Genomic DNA, 24,688 nt, shown 5'->3' with positions numbered 1-24,688 from the left:
GAATCATAAAATTTTCCAAAATAGGCATGCCGCTAACACCCCAAGTCGTTCGAACACAGGCATACAAATTCTGTGAGAAGCAGGGAATCGATAACAATTTCAATAAAAAAACTGGCAGAGCGGGGAGGGACTGGTTCAACATGTTTATGAAACGGAACCCAAATATTTCAATCCGCAAAGCTCAACTTATGAACCCAGCTAGGGCGCAAAAACTGAACAAGCTCATAGTGCAGCATCACTTTCAAGAAATAAAGAAATTGTACGATGAACTCGACATCCCCAATCACCCAGAAAGATTATATAATATTGACGAAAAAGGCTGCAGGCTAACTATCCATCACCAGCAAAAGGTTTTAGCTGAAAAAGGCAATCGCAGAGTTCATATGGTAGCACAAGAACATGCGGAAAATGTTACAATTGCTGTTTGTGTTAGTGCTGCAGGAAATAGTATTCCTCCGATGATACTTTACAAGGGTATACGACTTAAACAGGAATTCACAGACAATTTACCTCCTGGGACACTGGTGAAAATGGCACCTAAAGGTAGCATGACGAGCTCATTGTTCGTTAGTTTTATAGAACATCTGGGAAAATTCAAAACCCCGGGAAAATGTCTGCTGATATAGTAGATGCAGCAGAAAAATATGAAATTAGTCTGTATTGCTTGCCATCAAACACAACGCACGAGTTACAGCCATTGGACAAATCTGTCAATAAATCTTTTGAAAATTACTGGGATCAGGAAGTTGTGAAGTTCATGTACAACAATCCTACCAAAAAGATCAATAAAGCGCGTTTTAATCCAATATTTACCAAAGTTTGGGCAAAAAGCTTGACCCCAGAAAATATCATCAATGGATTTAGAGCAACCGGACTGTGTTTCCTTTCGATCCAAATGCAATACCGGAAGAGGCCTACCTACCATCCCTATTAACCGAAAACCGAGACCCCCAATTACCCAGTTCATCAACGCACATATTGACACCGCCTGACACCTTAGTGCAACGTCCTTTGGAAAAGAATTCAGATACGGATTTTACTGATGCTGAAGACTCTGTAGCTATGATGGATTCCAGAAATGACGTTGCTTCGCCATCTTTATTGAATAGTTTTCGACAAGAAAACTATAGAGCACAAGCTAATCTAGACATGACACGTCAAAGACGTTTGGTAGATTATACTCCATCGCTTGATTCTGATTGTGAAAATGAAGAATTTATGGAACAAAAGTCTTGTAATAAGTTTGTGATGCATTCACCAGTTCCAGGGCCTTCTGGAGTACAAAGAACAATTACACGAGATTTATCTTCGGATTCAGAGTCATCTTTGGATTTTGAAAACTTTGTTCATCAGCAAAAAAAACAGAGGTATCGACATTTATAACCCTTATAGTGACTCTAATGAAGAAAATGAGGATTTCATACGAAAAGGAGAAAAGACTCCAGAAAAAAGAAACAAAAAAAATGCAAGTGGAATTCGGGAAATACGTTCACCAATTTCCGCAAAAGATGATTCCTATAATGATGTTCCACTGATTGAGTTGAAAAATAAAATACCTTCCATGACAACCTTTAAGGAACTGATACCAACACCTAATTTTGCCGTTGTAAAGTCCCGTCCAAGACGCAAAGCTATTAATTATAAAGGACAGAGAATTGTCAAAGATTTATTTGAGAAAAGGCAAGATAATAATAATGATATGGGAAAAACAAAAGATGCCACAATAAGAAAAAATATGAAGAAAATATCAAATAAGGAAAATAAAAAGTTGACTAAGAAGAACAATAAGAAAAAGAAATCCCAAAAAAAATAGATAAAAACAAGAAAACAAAAACAGATATGAAAGATAAATGGTTTTGTCATGGGTGCAAATTAGAAAGAGAACAGGATATGAGAAGATGTATAAAATGTGCTAAATGGTATCATGAGGAATGTGTAGGATTAACCAAAAACGACAATGAAGCTTTCTTTTGCCCTGATTGCATTTAACCACATAGTTAATGTTCTATTTGAGTCATCTTAAGATAATTTTGAGTATTTTTGATCTCTTAACAAGACTGATTTAATAACAAGTTCCTAATTAAAAAATAAGTGAAAGTTCAAAGTACCTACATAAGTTTGTATGAAGAAAATGTTAAGGCTATTTATTAAGTTTTGCTTGTTTAAAAAACCCTTAGGTTTTATAAGGCCCTCTAAGATTTTGGTTAAATGTAAAAAATGAGAGATTTTATTTTATGATATTTTAAAAGTTTATGTTATGTAAGTTTATGTTTATGAGCTGTGACTATTAAAGGTTTAATTTTATTTTTTACTCACTGTTTTACAGTTAAATAGAAGATTTCTTATATCATAAGTATAATAAGGCCCAAAGCCAAATATTTCCAATAATTAAGAATATCCTTCTGTTTTAACTGTTCCAAATATTGTTTTATGTTTAAGTTGAAAGTTAAAAATTATTTAAAGTTGTTATTACCATCAAAATGTTTACTTATTTTGCGGGCCTTAATATCCTGATAGTGTTAAATAAGGCCCAATATAGTAGTTTTAAAAAACCTTGATTTTTCAATAATACCGTTGTATTTATTATTATTTTTTGATATATGAAGAAACTGAAATAAATGATAAGCCTATCTCAAATGAGTTTAACATTCTATCATAATTATATTTAAAAATATTTCATTTTAAATAAAGGTGGGCCTTATATGCCTTGCCTACCTTATATCAAGATGTTGGTAAACAATATAGTTATTTTAGAGAGCATAACATTCTACTAAATTAATAGTGTGTAAATTTGGTTCAAGGATATTAAAAAGATCAACCTTATTAAATGTCAAATTAAATTAAAATAAACACTACAAACACATGATAAAGTTAAAAATGACAGTAAATAAATAAATAAATAACCAAATCGAAATAAATGATCCATAATTTATATTTAAAATTATTCATAGAACTCAGCACTGAGCCAAGTATGCCGACAAAATCATAATCATCAAAAGGCACATAGTCACCATCATAGCCAATTGGCGTCACTCAGTTGCGTAGGTCGACAATTTTTATTTTCGTAGAGTAATAATGGACGGGCCAAGCAAATATAGCCCACCCGACGGTAAATGCAATAAAAATAATGTATCAGGATTAATAAAACAATAAACTTTATGAAACAGCGTTTCATTTACTTTATGAAATTCAAAATATGGAAATCAAGCGTGGCATTCGAAATATTTTCATTATAACATATTTTGATAATAATATCATTTAATGAAGGCTCATTTTAATACGATATAACAGTTACTTTACATTTTTAATTAAATTCATCCATTTCATATCCAACTTCAGCTTCTTTGTTCTAGCTTGTTCGTGTCGAATTTTCTTGTTATTTTAACGAACTTGATAAGGTGCCAGTTTTTACCTAGCACGATTAGATTAGTTCTGATTCCTGTAAGAGTTTCGAGTCGTCTATAATATCTTGATTCTTTAAGAAATTTATATCTTTAATTAGCGCAAAATGGATGAACTTCAGCTACTTTTGTATTTCTTTGATTCTGCGCCTCATGAAACTCTGTACAAAAACCTGATTAATACGAGTTGGACTTACAGACTTAGTTTTCATCATCGGCATTATCATCAACAACATCATCATCAGCATCAGCATCATCATCATCATCATCATCATCATCATCATCATCAACAACCCATCTAGGGCCCACTGCAAGCCTTCAAGGCACGGGACTCCTCCTACAATGTGATCCAAACCCATTTACCAAACCGCACTAAGTCAGCGAGGTGTACTACGACCTACACCTATTGTAAACCTTTCTTGACCTTTCTGGTTGTGAAAGAACCGATGCTCTATAATGAGGTTATTAATTATGACTTCCTTTGGGTCCGGAATTCTATATAACATCACCACGGGTACGGATTCTACACCCGATCCCTCCCCCAGATAATCAGGTACCCGACCAGTAGCACGAGCCTGCCTGCCGCGTCGTGCGCCCTTTGCTTTCCTTCTAAGGGACTAAGCGTTTTGTTAAACAGCCTATAACCTTCCTAAAGCGTTAAGTTATCATATAAACAACGTTTTGTTCTTTATTTGTGAAGTCGCTAATTCTATTATCCTTGTTTTTATTTTGCTAAGATTTGCTGTAGAAATGTGGACGAACTTGTGCTTTAAAATAAGGGGCATGCATTCAAATTTTCTGTCGTAACATAGTATCGATTGTCGAACCTGACCTTCGATTAGCAGCATACAAATCTGATAGGGTAGGTACGGATTGCGTTACAGCGGAAACAAACCGTATCAATTTATTAACGTGTACACCCTTTCGCCTTATAATCGCGTAAAAATCTCATCCCTCACCAAACAACGCGTAGGTAAATCAAGTATAGCATCGCCATTATTAAAGAACAATATAACCAAATGAAGGTCTCGTTCTTTTTAAGTACGAGTAAGTCTTAGTAATCCAAAATGACGTTCAAGCTACTTGTAAGGCAATTATTAAATCCATTAAGTTCTTTACAGTGAATACTAGTTCTAACTCTTGAACGTATTTCTTATTACGTGGTTATCCACTAAACACGATAAAGAACAATATTATAAAAATTCAGTTATCACAAACACTAATTTTATTTACAATAAGATTTCCTTAGTTATTTTGAGATAAAATACTATGCACGTTTTCTGAATGCAAAAAAGAGGGAATGGAATAGTGAAGAGAGCGGCCACGTAGCGTTTCAGGTCACTTTTCATTATTAAAGCAAAGCGTAAGGGAGGCCACCCTTAATTATATTGGGTGCAGTGGTTATATATATATATAACCACTGCACCAAATATAATAACAACGCAAGTTGGACTATGACTAATCCGTTTTAGTTAGAAGTAGTAACAGGAAGTGGGTAAAGCGAAGCGAAGAAAAGTGATTAGTAACTGCTAAAGCTGTTCAGTCAAACGTTTAAAAACTCCACATGCAATACAAAATAAACACCTTCATCCACTGCTAGCATTTTTCTTGGAATCGCCATATAATCAACATCTAACACACACTCAATTGCTTGACTTAATATAACTCCTGTCTCGAATGATATAGACCCTACAATGTTGCTTCAGTGCTGGTTGACGGGATTCATACGGAGGCATACTTATGTTACAGAAATGGGAAAATAATAATACTTTGGATAACTATAATTCAATCTATGCCAGATATGTTATTAAATCGATTAGCATTTAATGAAATGTGCTGATAATTCCTATATTATTAATAAATAGTTTTCAAGGCATAATTTTAATTATATTTGAATCGCAGCCAATATTCATGACATTGTGCCGGAGGGTATTTTGATATAATTTTCGATACACTTCAGTCTTGTATAAGACTCTAGAAGACACAAAGATACCTCACGGTGTTTTAGTCGTTATAACTTGAAACGCAAAAGTATAATATCCCGATCGTGAAAATTACAGGCCGTGATTAAGATAACAAATATTTTAACCGATGCAATAGTGACTTGGGTTATCATTTCTTGAGAAGTAGATTTGGTACAACTTTACCTTTATCATTATTATCATCCTATTACTATCCCACCGCTGGGCACAGATCTAATTTTAAAAGTGCTTAAGTGAAGGATCTACCAAGTAACTGCTATGCGGCGGTTCGCGGGTTTTAACTATTAACGCTCAGAATATGTTACCCAACAATTTTTGCCTCGACTCGGGAATTGAACTTAGGTCCTAGCTATACGTAGATAAAAATGATATTCAGTAGAAAAATGAGGCAGTAGGCACCTTAAACAAAACAACATAATTTTCTTCAAGAATAGATTAAAGAAAAATTAAATTTATTAAAATCCGCACAGAAAATTGTAAATAAGTACACATTTCTGTAGCTTTGCGGTGCTCGTTAGAGCCTTGTTTGAATGATTTATAGTCCTCCGAGGCATTTTCCTTGCTTTTGATTAATTACTTATCTCGTGAGAAAACTATCGCCTCGTATGTGCCATGTCATGTGTACATTGTTCTTGGCGGCACGAGCAGGTATATTATCTAGGGTAATTGTCAAATCCCCAAATAAATCCATTTTAGTTTATTTTCCGTTTGTTTATTTCACTATTGTTCCTTACTAGCTGTTCCTCGTGGTTTCAACCGCTTTAACTAAAGGATTAGTAACAACATTGACGTAATTCCCTTCCGTACGTTCCAAAATATAAATATTTCAATATCTCCGTAACTATGACGCCAAATGAATAATACTTGTTTGTCTTTATAATTGACCGACTCTTTTTTGTAAGGATAAATATTGTATGTCTAAAAAATTACGAATAAAAACCACATTTTAATTTATTATATGTTTTTTTTTTAATATAAGAGACGTTTTAGGCTTAATTATAGATTATATAGGCTTAATTAAATAGTCCATGTTATTTTAAAATAAAATAGATTGCTTATGTTGAAAGCTATTTAAAGGGGCTAAGTAGTTTCAAAGTTTATGGATTGAATTATTAAATTATTTGTATGCAAACAAACAACTTTCCTCTTAATAATATTGGTACAGTTTTAAATTCCTATTGTGGCACTGTGTGATAGGCATCGCAAAGAAACCTTTATGCCTCAGACTTCTTTATAGTGTTCTCGAAGTCGTGTTAAGTCTACCAATTTGCACTTGGCCAGTGCAGTTATGCAATGGACTACGGCCTTAACACTTCTCATTTGTAGAGGAGACCCGAGCCCTTTGGTAGACCGACAATGGGTGGAAGATGAAAGTGTAACGTTGTTAAAAAAAAGTGGCGGCAAAGTCTCTTGTTGGCTTGGACCTCCGCGCTTTTGGAACTTTTGTTTTAAATTGTTATCGCTATCAATTTATTTATTTTCTTTATTTATCCTATGATTCCGTATTCTGTTATTCTTGAGAAAACAATAAGCCATTAGCGGACATAATAATTTTTGAGGGAAACCTCGGGGTGTGACTTGACTTGACTTGACTTGACTGTGCGGGTTGTCAATTTTCGATCAATCTATGCTAAATATAATCTATGATAACGGTTAATGTATGTCTCTTTAACATAAATAACTTTATATAGACCGGCTATTATGTAAAGGTGCATGTTATGTGGCTATTTGAATAAAGAATGATTCATTTAATTTTTTGTTCGTTTGTGTCGAAATCCAATAGCATTAAATCGTTGCGAGAGCGACACAAACATAAGGTACCCAGCTTTTTTTTTTTTTTGTCGTGGTGGAAAAGCTTTATGGCTACCTCTGTCCTTTTGGGCAGGACAGAGGTTATGTGGGACTCCACGGCATGTCCCTCTCGTTGGATTTATTGGACGTCCGACGTATAAGGTACCCAGCTGGCTTTGTATATAAAATGATATAAACAGCTAACCAATACCGAAGTAAATAAATACATATTTATATATTCATTTTATACCTATATAATTAACAGAAGGGGTGTGATTTTTCATCATGATAACGCTAGACCTCACACATCCGTTTAGCAAAAATTAAGAGAGTTTGGCTGGCAAATGTTAATGCATCCGCCGTATAGTCCTGACCTTGCACCTTCAGATTTCCACCTATTTCGGTCTCTTCAGAATACTTTAGGCAGTGTAAGGTTAACATCACGAGAGGACTGCAAAAACTACTTGTCGCGGTTTTTTGATCAGAAGCCCCAAAATTCCTATAGCAGTGGGATTATGTCCCTACCAACAAGAAGGCAAAAAGTTATCGAACAAAATGGTACCTACATACTCTAGTTGAATGTAAATAAACTATATTAAAAAATGTTTTGATGTTTCTAATAAAATGCGAAGACGTTTTTTCCCCAACCACCATATAGTAAAACACTCGTATTAATAAATGCAATCTTCTATAACTTGTAAGAAATTATAGAAGATTGCATTTATTAATGGTTATAATATTATGTTAGACTGAAATTGAAAGCACCGGATTTTGAAATTACATACACAATATATGCTGTACAAAGAGATAATAATTTCGAGCCCGCATCCCAGTAACTTTTATTTAATATTTATTTCCGTAAAACCAACCTATTTCTATACATTTTCTAATAGAACAAACCGATATTGCAGAAACAAACTTACTGAAGCCGTGTTATTGATATTTTCACCGCGTTTTGTAACATCGTAAACTGACGTCCCCCTCGAGTCTTGAGCTAAATAAAATTGTGTTATATAAACAAGGTGGTGTGGAATTGCAGGAATACAGCAGTTCTCTAAATAAACTAGAGAAAAAGTTAGTATCTGAATTTCATCAGTCTTGACTGTAGTGCAATCTTTGTTATTGCGTACCTACGTATTCAGTATACTCTTTGTGGCAATTCAGTAAGTACGCTCTACATTGTAATGTACTTTTATTCATTTTAGTAGTGGTTTTACTCAGAGAAAAATGTATTCAGTGAATTCATTTCACTACCTACAAAATAAGGTTATGATAATTTATTTAATTATAGTAGCTAAATAACAATCTATTATCACAAAACCGAAGAACATGTACCTGAACCGAAATAATTAGAAAGTGGTTCCGAGGTAAAACCGTAAACGATTTCCCCCGAGAGCTTAAGAAAAACAGCCTTGAAATTTCGAAAAACAATTGTTTTAGGAAAATTCAATTTAGCTCAATTGTTTATTAGGCTTGCTTATATAGAGTGACAGTGGATGGATACTGTATATTTGGACAGTGGATATTTTGATTTTTTTTTAATATAGTTACAATAATGAGGCAATTTTGATACATTAGTATTGTATGATTGCAAACATTATGGTGATGTTGCATTTCAAGAAAAACATCGAACGAATGTCTGTATCTCATGTTGGATAGTTATAGTGCATAGAGTTACTTTGCGAAATTTCATGATACACAATAAACACTAAGCTTAATTTGTTGTATTCCGGATATTGGATAAAGTCAACATCTCCTGAGGATGCTCCGGTTTCGGAGCGAAACGTGCGTAGAGGGTACAATACCGCGGATTTGTTTGGTGTGGAGATATATATTAAAGAAATTATAAATTACACCATACAGAGACTCCTGCTGTTTGCGGAGTATAGAAAATTAAGCTTAATTTTCATAATATTTCATGATGTATTCCGCGAAAGCCTGAATAATCTGTACTGTGCAGTTTATAATTTCTTCAACCTTTATACTCCACACTAAATAAAAAAAAAAATTTCTCTCTACGCACGTTTGCTATGACATTGGAACATCCGCAGATAAACAATGAATGAAGTGTAAACATTGAAGAAATTATAAATTTCACCGTACAGATTTTCCTGGTTTTCACGGATTTTAAAGAACCAAGCTCAATGTTCTCTGTATGTCTGATTTTGTTGAAATAACCTCGGTCCATTTGTGAAAGGCGGGAAAGGGAAAGTCTACATTTTGGCGGGATTACTAAAACTCTAATAGTAAAGCAAACATATTCTATGATTTTGGATTACCCACCAGGTTTGAATACCAGAAGCTAAAAAAAATTAATTATACTACGACCATACAAACATCTGCATTTAGCCCAAAAGTAGCCGTAGCTTGTGTTATGGGTACTAAGATAACTGATAAATATTTTTTATATACATATAATATACACATAAACACCTACATACCGAAAAAAATTCATGTTCATCACACAAACATTTTCCAGTTGTGGGAATCGAAATTACAGCCTTGAACTCAAAAGCAGGTTCGCTGCCCAGTGCTCCAATCGGCCATCTATATTCGAAGTATAAATAAATATCTTTCATTATTTCTTTCGTTATGGATTGTGCTTCTTCCTACGTAAATACCGCAGCGTAAATCAAGTCTAAGAGCTGAAATGTGTGGAAGCCTTTCGAGAAAATTGCTATTTAAATATGCGCTAAGTTCTAAACGATCTTGGGTATAGGCACTTAAAAGTTATTGTATTGCATATATTAAGCATACTTGTGTAGCGATGTAGGCGTTTATTGTGTAAAATTAAACTACTATAGTTGTTTATATAGAATAAAGATTTTTGCTAGCCAAATATCTATTTAAAGCTAAATTGTAGGTGGTTCTATCGCAATGGGTCAAAAACAACACAAAAGATTAATTATTATAAATTGACCGACCGTCAATCAAAGTGAAAAAGGTACCGCTCGTAATTTGAGGTCAAGCAACGGTCAAAGCTCAGTAACTAAAATAAAGGATTTTGAACCATTTTAAAATAAAAGAATGATGTATTCCGATACGTGTACATCACGTACACATCCCGCACGTAAAACAATTTAATTTAATCAATTTCTGTTATCTAAAAAAAACTCCAAAGTTGGGTGTTTGAATTTGTACGAGCAGCTACGATTGTGACGACATAACTTCGAAAAGCGTCATTAAAAGTAAACGCTCCGCTGGATTCAAATTTAAAAGTTAGTGTTACCCGCCAATATTGTTTTACCGTAGCCTAATTAAAATTATGTGCCACCAGATGTACTAGAAAACTTTATAACACTACAATATTGTGAGAACTTTATAGTAGGTAACTTCTCCTATTATTAACTTTGTAAATTCAACGTACAGGGTGACAACTATAAGCTAACAAGCAATTATTAATTAACCCATCGTTTTATTCCTCTTCCGTAAAGTTGTTTTATTCCTGTTCCAAAATGTTGTACGAGCATTGTCGTCACTTGGTGATAAATACACGTTGTTTGATCAAGAATCGACTTGCATTTATTTTTTTTGATATATTAATTGAATTTTTTTTTTCTCTCTTAAAAATATGATAATGTTAACAATATGTATGCAGGCTGATTACCCTTCAATCCGATAATTAACTTTAGTATACAATGAAATTATATTTTACAGGTATGATTTGCCTTTAACTACCTGATCAATATTATAGGTATATATTAAGAACTATAATATTACTTCAAGTAACTTATTTATAGCTATCTAATAAAGTATTTAAGCAGAGAGCCTAACATGTTTTAATCACTGAGTAGCAAGGTATCTTAGTTACAGAAGATTGCTTCAGAAGTGATTGGATCCAAAGTAAGGCCGATCGGAGCCACTGACTACGTAATATTCTCATTCATTATATTAATGAAAACCCTTACTTTCTTCAATCAAACCCACCTCTTGGCCAATAGAAAACTATTCAGTGGGAACGTTAATAAATTAAGCAAAAAGGTTTGAACTTTAGCGCTACGTGGTCGATTATGTTTTTTTTTATCATAGCTTTGTAGGCATCTTTCTAAATGACGTGTAAGGGCCTGTGCACACCGGGTTTTTTAAACTCGGAGTTGACGCGCTTTTATCCTACAGAGCAGTTTGTTGTTGTTTGTATCGATACACACGCGCATTAGCATAGCGTTTGTATCGATTCAAACGCGTCACCTGTAACTAACCGACACTATTTTGCTACAGTGGACAAGGTTCTGCAAAACGTAGTTTGCCAACGTGTTTGTATCGATACACACGCTTTTTTAGTAATGGAAATATCACCGGCTTCAAGGGTAAAGAAAAATAACTTAAGGAAACCTACAGAGTTGTCCATAATGTTCTCAATTCGCACTGGACCAGATTGGTGGACTACGGACTAAAACATTCATATCGTGGGAGGAGACCTGTGCCCTGATAGCAAGCAAATAGGCTTGCTTGCGATCACTGCAAACTAACGCCTATTCCTATACACTAATAATAATTAAAGCATGCCAAAAAAACATGGCCGATATAACTGAAATTATAGACTTATGTTGTGTTCGTTATATATACCCCGGTGCTAATGATTCACAGCCGGCGGCGCGCCAGGTATACCGTATAACTTCTCGCGCTTGATTAATTAAGTAGGTATAACGGGGAAAACTATCCACCCCTTACTACGGGTTTTCGATTCGGTTCCCTGGGGTATCACATCATGAACAATCAAATATTGGGCTCGGAACATCGAAGTTATATCGTACCCACAGATTTGAGGAAATGAAATATTATACAGATTTTCAGATACAAGTTGGTTAAACAAGACATTGTACTGGCTCATTGGTCTGAGTCTAGTATATGTGGGTAAGGGCTTGACTAGTAGAATAATGTACACTATATTGAAATTGTAGGTGTTATAAATTTTTAATTTACATATGTATTTTTTTAAGTACGTTTTGTCATTGATCGACCACTGACAGACAATAAAATTGTAACAACAAACTTCGGGCTCTGTTCTTTGTTACAATTCTTTGTTTTTTGTTAATTTCGGCTTACTAATAGAATAACGAGGCAGGCAGTACGGCAATATTGAACTACATTAAAATTTTGATATTAAATTTTCCATATTGAGAGTTATGTTACAAACGTTTTTGCGGGCAGTAAATTTACCGAAGTCCACCCGTGGCAGGCGGCCAACGTGCCAACGTCAGTGCCGATATTCGCCTAGACTTATTGCTATTTTGCTGCGACAAATTTCAAAAAAAGTTCATGTTCTGTTGGTGTCAGTTAAAAAGAGCGATGACGTTCATGGCCCAGTTCTCATTGGGGACAACGGGACACAGCATTTTATAGTACCGTAACTAGAACAATGTAAAATATATATCTATGCAAATGAAAATAGAGATATTATCAAGATACAAATCTTCTTAAAAGTCCAAAGTTTGTCCTAAACGTAAGCTTATAGAATATTGTTGTTATAACATGGGTAAACGATGAAAAAGCTTGCGTGTGAATTATTTATAGCCTAATAGATAGCTCAGTTTTTGACAAAGTCCTCGTGCTTATTTAGCACTCATAAACTGCGCTGGCAATAATGGAGAAATTCGGTCTTGGCTACTAGGTGCCAAATTCAACATGCGATTTTCAGCTTTAAATCAAATTATATTTGATAGCGCGTTTCGAGAGGCTCGATGTTTCACGTGCGATTTTTTTTTTTAAGTTGGTAATTTACTAACTGTACTCGGTCACACTTAACTGTGGCCCAGTCTGGTATTATTTATTACCATCAAATCCGATACTCAATTATTGAAATGAAACGTCGCCTTTCGAATTTAGAACAGTAACTTATCTTAGGAATCTAATTCATAAATATAAGAATGGATTTTGCAACGATGAGAGTTTAAGTAGGAGGACCCGGGTTCGATTTCCGGCAGGATCAATCTGGGAATTTATTATTACTGAATTTTCGCTGGTCTGGTCTGGCGGTATAATATTTCATTTTCTCAACTCTGAGGCTTTGGCCGTGGCTAGTTACCACCCTACCGACAATTTATTTATTTATTATTTATACTCCCTAACAGGTCAGCTCGCTACCATCTTAGACTGCTCCATTCCACTTCCCACCAGGTGAAATTGCAGTCAAGGGCTGACTTGTAGTCGGAATAAAAACAATAAAAACCACAATGTGCAAACGTTAGCCCAAGAGTGCTTAAAGATAATCTTCCTTTATCAGGAGTTCGCCATTCTACACTCTCTACTACTTGTTAAATAAAAATATAAGTTTGCACGTCGATATTTAGCTTTCTATTTACTGGGCATCAGTATACAGTTTTCAGATAGAGATAGAAAATGTTAGATTGCTTAGCGTTGTATAATGTCAGATACGTAGTGATGAGGGTAGGTGGCTCATGTATTATTTAAATTGTTCAATGATTGGGAACACTGCGGCTAAAGGCGTTCCCTACGACGCGGCGGAAGGGATCTGATAAGCATCCGCCTAATGATATCATTTGCCACGATCGTGCCAAGATTTGTGAGGTGCTCAATATATTTCAACGCGTCATGCTCTCTAAGAGATATCTACTTATAGCTTATCAGATAAACCGTATTCGAACTATTTCGAATGTTCTGTTCTCCATCAAATCGGAATTTTCTACAGACAGGTTTGTACTATCACTAATCTGTTGCTAAGGTCTAGTTAGTAATTTTATCCAGATCTAAAGAAAATATTCGGAGAGTGACTCTATAAAAAAATTATGAACCCAATACCGTCCTACTATAAGGCACGGCAGGGTGATTACGTATCTGGCGACAGGTTTGCGACAGGCGTAAGTCTTGCTATCACTGCTGTCAAACGTCACTTTTCCATACAATAAATAAACAAAAGTGACGTTTGATAGCAGTGATTGCAAGATTTACGCCTGTCGCAAACCTGTCGCGAGATACGTTATCACCCTGCCGGTCTCCTCCCACAATCAGAAGAGTTAGGCTATAGTCAACCGCGCTGGCCCAGTGCTGATTGGTGGACTCCAAACAAACAATATTTTAATTGCTAAAAACGCAAATAACTTAGAAAAATTAGAGGTGCGTGCTGGAATTAGAACTCGTCCCCCCGAAAGTGAAGTTGAAGTCTTACCCACTGAACTATCACCGCTTCTATCCATCTATAAGTAGGATAATATAAGTAGGATCATTAGTATTGTTTGAAATATAATTCGAGACAAAAAAATAAATAAGAAACAGATTATACCTTATCCCTTTAGTTATAAAATTATATTTAATCCAGCGGTTACAGGACTGGAGTTCACAGACAAAATACTTTAAGAGATAATATCGTCTAGACGCACGTAACTATGTATATACGGATTAAAACAACTCTCATTGACGTAATACGTGGCAATCTCCTACAGACGCTGTCATGAAAAGTACAAAAAGGCTACAAAAGCTGTATGTGCACTGGCTCGGTTTTTCCGTGTGATATAAACTCCACCGTGGGCTAGTAGTCTTCATTAATTACTGCGTTGGCGAGAAAAGAAAATTAAAGTATGCGATATCATATATAATAATAACCACACAGCTTTTGTCTCTAGTTAAACGACGGTATAATGAACTCTCTTTCTATCTCTCTCTTCAATTTGTAGCTTAAGACTGAGGATAGATATCTTGCGTTTTATGATGTTTTTTGAACATTTGTAGACATTGTAAATGTTAAGAACACCTGCTTCTTTACCCTGGTTTGCCTATAAGTATTTTATCAATTATATAACCCGTGAAGTTACTCCTCCGTCCTCCAAAAGAAAGATTAGCCTTAAATTTTGTAAGCATTGTAATTTTTAGCTGAATTACTTGATACATTGTTATGAAAATTAAGCTTAATTTGCTATACTCCGCGAACAGCAGGAGAATCTGTATGGTGTTATTTGTAATTTCTTTAATCCCTATACTCTACTACTAACTAATACCACCATCAACTGGCAATACTACATATTGATTAATTGTTGTACAATTGTGGAATTTATCTCTTTGCATTTTCTACTTTATATGGTGATATTCAACGTAAGTGTCTATAAACCACTTCTAGAGTTAATAAATCCAAAGATCCCTGAATAAGAGTTTTGTGGTTCGAGGCCCTGTAAATGATTTATTACCCTGTTCATGCACATATGTACCGATATTTGACGACCTCCCTGGCGCAACGGTTAGCGCTGTTAAGTTAAGTAGGGGGGGACCTCTTACTTAAATTTACAGCGGGTTCGATTCGGGCGGGGGCAATTTGTAAATATATAATATCTGAATTTTCTCTGGTCTGGTTAGGTTAGGTTAGGGCCTAATTTTAACATACTAATTCTTACTAATACTATAAATGCGAAAGTGTGTTTGTTTGTCCTACCTTTACGCCCTAACTAAGCTACAAATTAACTTGTTTTTTGGCATGAAGTTAGTTAATAATAATAATAATAATTTATTTCAGACGTTTCCATCCATAGATAACAATTTTCTGTTAACAACATAGTAATTTAGTATTGATTAGTATAAATAATGGGGGCCTTGATTTGGTCAAGCAAATTTCTCCATTTTAGGCGGTCACAAGCTGCTTCTTCCAGCTCAGAGCTCTTCGAACCCTCAAATCCCTCGGCCTCTACGCCCCTCCAATTTGACCTCCATCAACTTTGGGGCTCTCGTGCCTTCTATGCGTTGCACATGCCCTGCCCATTGCATTTTGAATAGTTTAATGGTTTTGACGGCATTCGATTCTTTAAAATGTTCGTAAAGTTCGCCAAAAACAATTAACCTGTATAGCACCTTCGATCGAACATGAGCGGACTGTTTTCGTATTTCATGCTTCAGACCCAACATTTTGCGCCATATGTAAGTATTGGCCAGAGCAAGGTCTTATAGACGAGTATTTTCAGAGCTTCGACAGGATCCCAGTTCGAAGATAAGGTAAAAGTCCAAAGTAACATTTATATGCAGTGCATTGTGTCCGAAGAAAAAACGCCCCGTGCACATCTCACTTTACACCCGTGGAATGTTGCTAACTCACAAAAAATCCTATTTTCCCATTTTATGGTACACGTTTAGTACGTTAGAGTTTATATAATTACTTTCGATTGCGAAATGGTATCAAGTGACTTATTGATGCTCCAATATAAGTATTGCACACGGATTCTGTATGTTCTTAATTCTGTGACAACTGCCATGTTTTTGTCATCATTTCTTCTCTACACAATACGCTAAGCACTGTAGCCCTTGTTTGTGATTCATGTTTTATTCAAATTGTTGAACCACATGTGGCGTAGGCATTTCAAGCCGCTTGTTACGAGTACATTGCTAAACATTACCCTTTTGCTCAGTCATAACCACTTTTAAATGCCCAATTTTTAAAACGAATGTGGTATATTTTTATTTTTTCATTTTATTTTACAACCATACCAGGATTAAACAAAAGGTGGACTGAATGAAATTTTCTACCAGTTAAACTTTGAATGTGAGAAAAAAATGAGTAAGGTGTAGCTTATACGAATTAAATATTAAAACATAAAAAATACAATGTAATTTTTTAAAATAGTGTTTTGTTTCCTCATTAATGTCATGCTGCTGTGCAAATACCATTCCTCATTCAGCAAATGGTTTTAAAGCCCACCGCAATGTTTTTGACGACCTCCCTGGCGCAACGGTGAGCGCTTTGAATTTAAGTAGGAGGTCGCTGGTTCGATTACCGGCAGAGATCTGGGAATTACGAACGACAACCATACAAACTAAGTATTTACATATGACAACTCTATCGAAGATAAAAGACCGACACGCGCATAGTACATACGCTATGCGACGCGTGCCTAATAAAGTGATAGTAGTCACTTGATTTTAAATTTGCATGCCATTTTAGGGCTGTATCTGATTATGGCTGTCGTTTACCCAGAAACTATTAGCGTTTCGGTTCTACAACTGAGTCTCAGAAATATAACTTGTAAATCCCCATCCCTATCCCTATCCCTACTAATATTATAAATGTCAATGTAAGTTTGTTTGTTACGCTTTCACGCAAAAACTACTTAACCGATCCTCATGAAACTTTGTACACATATTCTTGGAAGTGTTAGAAGTAATAAAGGATACTTTTTATCCCGACATTAAGCTCAGTTCCTTTGGCAGAGGGGATGAAAGTGCTTTGATATTTAACACCATAACTCCGACAAATTATAACCAATTTGAACAATTATTTTTGTACTATAGAGGTTAGAATATGTGTTTAACTTTGCCCAAACTGTGGTTGGAGATAGAGAACAGAACTCCTCAGCGGACAGCAGCAAACTCCTCATTTAAGGCTTACGATACAGAATACTTTATTTTTTTTTAAACCTGCAACTAAATTTAATGCCACAAGAAAAAAACAAAATCAAACGCAGACGAAGTCACGGGCAACAGCCAGTGATATAATAAATATACTTTGACAATACACACATCGTCCACCTAGCCCCAAAGTTAGCGTAGCTTGTTCTGTGGGTACTAAGATAGCTGAATTATTTTTATGAATAATAGACATAAATATTTATAATATACAGATAAACACCCAGGCACTGAAAAACATTCATGTTCATCTCTTAAACATTTTCCAGTTGTGGAAAACGAACTCACGGCCATGGACTCAGAAAGCAGGGTGACTACCCACTGCGCCAGTCGGCCGTCAAATTGACGTTTATATCGACATAAATCGTACTAGTAAAAATTGCCGAATCAATTGACTTAAGTTTTAGGTACTGAGAAACGAATGCTTTCACCAAGCACCAAAGTGTGGCCCATCTATCCGCGAATCAAATGTAAACAAAAAAATACAGGTCGTTGAACATTTTAGATGGGTTAATTTTAATTTTAGAGGTAATTTAAAGGATAATATGTCGATATTTTTAATAAATTCGGAAGACTAAAATGTTAACCCCTTTACTAAGCGAACGATCTGACATTTGTTTGTTTCTATTTAATACAAGGATAAATTTGGCCGCACTTTATTTTCTGAGTTTACCACGCAGACTGACACACTCTATTGAGGGTATTTGTAACATAATAATATGTCGTGAAGATTTAAATACAAAGAACCCAGTCTTGAACGCACCCTAAGTTTCGTTCACATTGGTCTTAGGAGCATGCATCAAATATTAAAAATCTTTTATAGAACATCCAAAGTTCACCGATATGTTTATTATTTATACGCTACCAGAAAGTTGCTTTAGTTTCCACGTTATCGCCACTTTAATATCTTTTGCACGTCCTATGGGAAGAGGCTGAAGCTACGTTTTAGTGGGCATTAAACTTCCTTTATGCTTGTCCATTATAAGCAGCCAGAAAACATTTAAAGGCTGCCTATTTTTTTAATTTTAGGATTAAATTCCAAGACTAAATTTCATGTTAAAACAATTAGGAGAATAGTAGTCTTGCAATTTTATTTAATTAATAGATATATATTTTATCAAATTTTAACGAATAGTTGATACAATTTTTACTTAGAACCCCTGAAAACGGCAAATTCACAGAAATTGAAAAAACAAGAAATTGAGTTTTACTAATACATATATCTGAGAGAACATTTGTCAAGAACATTGAACACATATTAATGTACCACACTGGCGTTTGTGTGATTCTGTTTATTAAAACAAAAATATATATTTTTTTTTTAATATTTTTAATATACAGCAGAAATTTCTGATTAAATAACTTATCAAAGTTAATACAAACTATTGAAGAAGAATCACTATTGAAAGAAAACTACGAAATGTTGGTTTCGATCGTGAAAAACAGGAGAGTTTTTACCTATAGAGTGCAAACCGGCAAGGAAGCGCTGTTGCCACAAAGATATTTGTTAGTGTCAATGGCAACGTGTGAATGATTCTGCTACTTGGTTATGAGTCGCCTATACATTGACTGTATCTATTCGTATGTGCCCCATGTATCAATCTCTCCCTAACCCACTCTAATAATACGTAATATTGTTATTAATAATCTTTGTTTAATTATTTATTGTATTATATTAATTGAATAACGTGTATATATTTTTCTATTTTTTTATTATAAGTACAGTTGAAATCTATTTATATTTTGTATCTCAAAACAGCACACCAACTAATTTATAGTAATAAATAATCACTTCTTAAAAATTGTTTAAACAACATCTATGCCAAGTGTATTATTAAAAAAAAAATAAAAAATTATTACTATTCGAAAAGAAAACTGCACGTAAACATTGAAAATCATCCCAAAGGATAAAAACAAACGAAACACATGTATCCAGATTATGTTTATTTGGTAACTAACTAAATTATTTTAAGAAAAACATTCTCAGATTACAAAAAAAAGAAAAAGAGAACAAAAGTTTTTCATGTTTATTTTAATTTTTCATTTAAAAAACAAGTGAAACGCAGCTCGAATCGAACTCGGTATTTTACCATTAAGATTAAAACGAAATAAGCTCAACAATTCCACATCGATTTCATGGAAAAAGCAATTAAGTACAACGAAAGATCTCCATTTATATTACCTTGCATAAGAACAACGTTTAATTTAACTTAGTTGTATTGTAATTAGCTTGAGTTTCAATCTATCTTCCTCTTCGACCTAGATATTTAGCCACTAATCTGCGTTTTGTAATTACTTAATAGATTAAAATATTTGAAAAAAAAACTATAATAAGTACCTAATAATATTATGCATGCTAGGTATTATTGTAACACTAAACCATTTAATTTTATGTTTTATAATTTATAAATTAATTAAATAGAGAAAAAAATTGAGAAGCATTGAGATGCAAATATATCTTACTACTAACTTGGTCTTATCACTTACAGGTTTAGTAGGGTTTAGTCAATGTTGAATATAGATAATTATTTTTAAACATAAACACTTTCTTATGTTTTGTTTTCCTTAATATATTTTTTTTTTAATTGCGGTTCTCTCGTATGAGTATTTATTTTTCTAATTACATTGAGCTAACTTACATATAACGTCTCTCGGAGATAAAACAACTCTATAGATCGCCTTGTTGTGCATGACAGAATGCGATGGACCGATCAGATCAAATCTGCAATGGAAGGTCCGTTGCATTAGTGTACCAGACTACCTGCAAATAGGGAGAAGTGTCGGATGATCGTGAGGCAAGTAACAACTGCCACAAACAATGTCCCAACGTAATGACCACGACCACTCTGACAAGAGTGTTACGACAAAGAAGAAGACGAACTAACATATTTAATCAATGATTAGGTGCACAAGGTTGTTTAACGGAAAGGCTTTAGGAATTTAAAATCAATATTGATTACAATGAACTGTGGCTATAATTAAAAAGTAATTTAGTAGAGAGGGTTCAAGGGAAGAAAAGAGATTAAATAAAAAAGTTTTAAATTTACTCACGGTTAATATTTTCATCCTAGATTACCAACTATTCTGCTGGTTTTTTCCTATAATCGTGTCAGGTAACGATACTGTAATTTAAAGCTTTCTCGTTGTTTTTCATAATTTATGTTATAATCGGAGTCGACGTTGTCGCGTCCTTCATAAATTTCGCATAAGCTTGATTTATTGAGACCGTTAAAGCTGGCTTTTTAATGGTAACAGAAGTATGTTTTAATAATGTTCGATACACATTGGTGACAACCTCACCCAACACTACGTAAAACCGTTCGTGTATCCATGTCAGCTAATCAGATATAAATAGTGAGCGCTGTAAATGCATGTAAATGTAAGCTATTCAAGATATAGAGAATTTGTTTATAGATGCGTAATAGCAGTCGGGAGTGTTAGCTATTTGGTAAAAATCGGCTCAAAATGGCCGCCGCCACAAGGTTTTTATACCATGATAAATTTTAAATCCAATATGGCCGCCACCACAAAATTGCGAATTAAATTTTTTCCCAACCCACTATGGGTATAATATGGGTATCAAATGAAAGATATTAACTAGTAAAGTAAATAAATATATTACGACAATACGCACAACGCCATCTAGCCCCAAAGTAAGCGTAGCTGTTATGGGTTGGTACTAAACATACGTATTTATGTATATTATTCATAAATAATTTTATGAATAATATCAATATACTTATAATATATAGATAAAAACCCAGACACTGAAAAACATTCATGTTCATCACACAAACATTTTCCAGTTGTGGGAATCGAACCCACAGCCTTGAACTCAGAAAACCGGATCACTGCCCACTTCGCCAATCGGCCGTCAAGAATACTATGCTATAGGTATAACAAATTTCATATCCGATATAGCAATCACAACAAAATAGCAAAATACATTTTTGCTTCACAGCTCTCTCAATAGTAGAATAATGATCATTACATATAGGAAGTAGGGGGTTTTTAAATTTTAAGGTTTTATTATTTTTAGCCCAACGGCTAGGTCTAGCTACTATACAAAGGGGCAATAGCGCCAGCATTTTGGGTACCATGCCCATAAGTGAACAGTTAGACGGTTTATATTTATTGAAAATATTAATTTTAGATTGTAATTATTATTTCCCTACAAAATATATGTTTTTCTTTGAAAAAAAAAAAAGGTTTTTATTTATTGTAATTTTAAGTACCTACTTAAAATACAACTTGCTTAAGCGGTGAAAACAAGCGAGTAAGGTCACCCGATTGCCTAGTAGAGTTCTTCATACTGTTCTCAAATCTTATATCTTTAAACGAGCAATTCTTGTATATATATAATTGGAATCTCGGAATCGGCGCCAACGATTTTCATGAAATTTAGTATACAGGGGGTTTCGGGGGCGATAAATCGATCTAGCTAGGATTCATTTTTAGAAAATGTAATTTTATTCGTGTTTTCCGGTACTAACCGATTTGGTGCAACGAAGTTGCACGGGTCTCTGCTGTTGACTTAGGCCGTAGTCAACCTCCACTTTGAGTGGAGAACCGTGCCCTGTAGTGGGATGGTAATGAGGTGATTATGATGAAATAACTTTTTGGCTTGTAAATCGTAGACTTAAAAGATGCAACCGTCATAAAATTTATGCATAACCTAAAACCACTTAAATATACAGAAATTGCAAAGTCCCGCTGTCGGGTAATCTATTTTGTATAAAATCGTCGGCACTCACTGCCACTCGAATTAGCGGAAGCGGTTCTTCTGGACTTGAAAGTGGGTAAGAAAAATATTATGACGTAATTTTAATTTTATATTTTTATCCAACGCGCTGCGCTGAGGTAAAAAGAATGAGATTAAAAAAGTTTTGCGCATTTAAAGAACGCTTTTAGTTTTCGACTGTAATTATGAAAATTATTTTTGAAATGCGCTTTTTATGTTAAATTTGCATAAAATGACACTGGGATGCTATAAGATCTTTTTATAATAGGTTTACTCGATAATCTTCTGTGTGTTTTCCACTTCAACGTGAATTTCATTGAGCTGACAAATCGGTACGATAGTAATATTTTGATCAATTGTGAATTTAATGATATATAAATGTAGGGTATATTTATATATCACTTTATGTATAGTAACAAAAAAGGCAAATTATAAATTTAGAAGTGAACAGTATGATTATTCATAACATATTCAAGTTCAAAGCTAAAAAAAAAAATATAATAATTAAATTAAATTATAATAAAACCCGATAAAATAAAAAAGACAAACAAAAGATTTAAATTTTTGATTCAATGATTTTAGGTTAAAATTTTCAGATTCTTAAATCTTCTTTTGTTGTTATTGGAATTCCAAAGATTTGAATTGCAACGACAACAAACGTATTGTATCGCCTTAAAAGGGTCTCGAGAGGGTTAAATAATTGTAGAGTCTAATGGGGTGAAGAAGCTTGTAGGGGCGCCTCTCTCTTGATTGAAACGGGTCCTTAACTTCTTACGAAATCCTATAAAAGTTTAGTGTCGACGCAAATTGGAACATCTGAGAATACTTAAATATTTATTTAATTCGTGACACTTAAAGGGCTTCGCAATATCAAGTGGTTAGCGTAAATACATAGTGCGATGAAAAGTAAAAATTGGTTATCACTTTTGTCGTTCATTATCTATTGAGTAAATATTGTAAGCATTTTTAACTTTGACGCTATTGCTTAAAAATAAAATATTGTGTAAAAATATGTGTCTTCATCCTAGAATGATAAAAACATTACTTACGCTTCATGTTAAGAACATAAAACCTTAAGTATATTTCAAAATATTTGTCGCTCGTCGTTATATATTTTAAGGTTTTGTCCTCAAACGATAAAACAGCAAATAAGATTCCGCAGTCCACCCGTCTATCTGTCCGCCAGTCACCAGGCTGTATCTCAGTGAAAGTGACAGTTTAAATTTTCACAGATGATGTATTTCTGTTGCCGCTATAACAACAAATACTAAAGAACAAAATAAAATAAATATTTAATGGGCTCCCATACGACAGACATATTTTTTTACCGCTTTCATAAATAACTGTACGTAAACCATCGTTCGCGAGTCCGACTAGCACTTTACAATTTTTTTCCATCCATCTGTCTCATTTCAGAATATCACAGCCATTTTGTTAGAATCTATAATAATAATAATTTAATAATTTATATATTACGACAACGCACACATTGCCACCTAGCCCCAAAGTAAGCGTAGCTTGTGTTATGGGTACTGAGAGGACTGATGAATATTTTTATAAATAATATACATAAATACTTATAATATACATATGAACACCCAGACACTGAGAAACATTCATGCTCATCACACAAACATTTTCCAGTTGTGGGAATCGAACCCACGGCCTTAGTAAGCAGGGTCGCTGCGAACTGCGCCAATCGGCCGTCGAATCTATCACTCATATAATATTATTCATAAATATTTATAATATACAGATAAACACCCAGACACTGAAAAACATTCATATTCATCACACATTTTTCAGTTGTGGGAATCGAACCCACGGCTTTGGACTCAGAAAGCAGGATCGCTGAGAATAAGCACTTCATACACATGATAATTATGTATATGAACAAAAGATGCTAATTTTAATTTTACAGTTGAACTCTTTTTAAAAGAAATGTTTAGAATAAATATACACTAAAAGAATAATAACTACAATAAACACTCATGAAACTGAGAAAGTTTAATACCTAGAGAAATAAACCGACTACTGCGAACACCGCCGGTTCCGTACTTTGGAATAAAACTTATTATTTATTTATTTTTATTATACTAGTTTTTATAACGTGATTTTTATGACCGTCTTTAACCAAGCTACGCGTTTTTAAAATTGATAAGTCTCATTTTAGATTTTGATTAACAGTCAGTGAGTATGAAAATGTGCTTTGAAAAGCTAATAAGTTTATATTTTTATTGCGCTAAACTAGAAACTTTATTTTGCAGTGCGATGATGGATTGACTGACAAGCAGACAAAGGCGTGATCTTTGCGACGCACTAATGCAGATGTGAAGTACGAAATGAATCTTTGAAGTAGCCGACCACTAATTTTCAGCATGAGACGTTGGAGGCCACTTTCAAAGATCACCCTAAAATTTCGGAACCCTAAAAAG

At 34.2% G+C, this 24,688-nt stretch overlaps 2 protein-coding genes across 2 annotated transcripts in view; one reads left to right on the top strand and one right to left on the bottom strand.

Annotated features, from left to right (window-relative positions):
* Positions 1 to 24,688, bottom strand: part of LOC120637664 (methylcrotonoyl-CoA carboxylase subunit alpha, mitochondrial) — a 328,715-nt gene that overhangs the window by 245,878 nt on the left and 58,149 nt on the right. The gene's annotated exons all lie outside the window — the stretch shown is intronic.
* On the top strand, positions 141 to 626 carry LOC120623525. The gene has a single exon (XM_039889576.1). It carries the CDS (start codon positions 141 to 143, stop codon positions 624 to 626), a length of 486 nt encoding a protein of 161 aa, XP_039745510.1.

Source organism: Pararge aegeria, chromosome 4 (assembly GCF_905163445.1).
Source record: "Pararge aegeria chromosome 4, ilParAegt1.1, whole genome shotgun sequence".
NCBI lineage: Eukaryota > Metazoa > Arthropoda > Insecta > Lepidoptera > Nymphalidae > Pararge > Pararge aegeria.
Note: the sequence above shows the minus strand (reverse complement) of the source record. Positions and strands in the feature narration are given on the sequence as shown.

Bases quoted from the DNA above. Each gene is read 5' to 3' on its own strand.
- LOC120623525 (XM_039889576.1), top strand. From the start codon at position 141: ATGTTTATGAAACGGAACCCAAATATTTCAATCCGCAAAGCTCAACTT.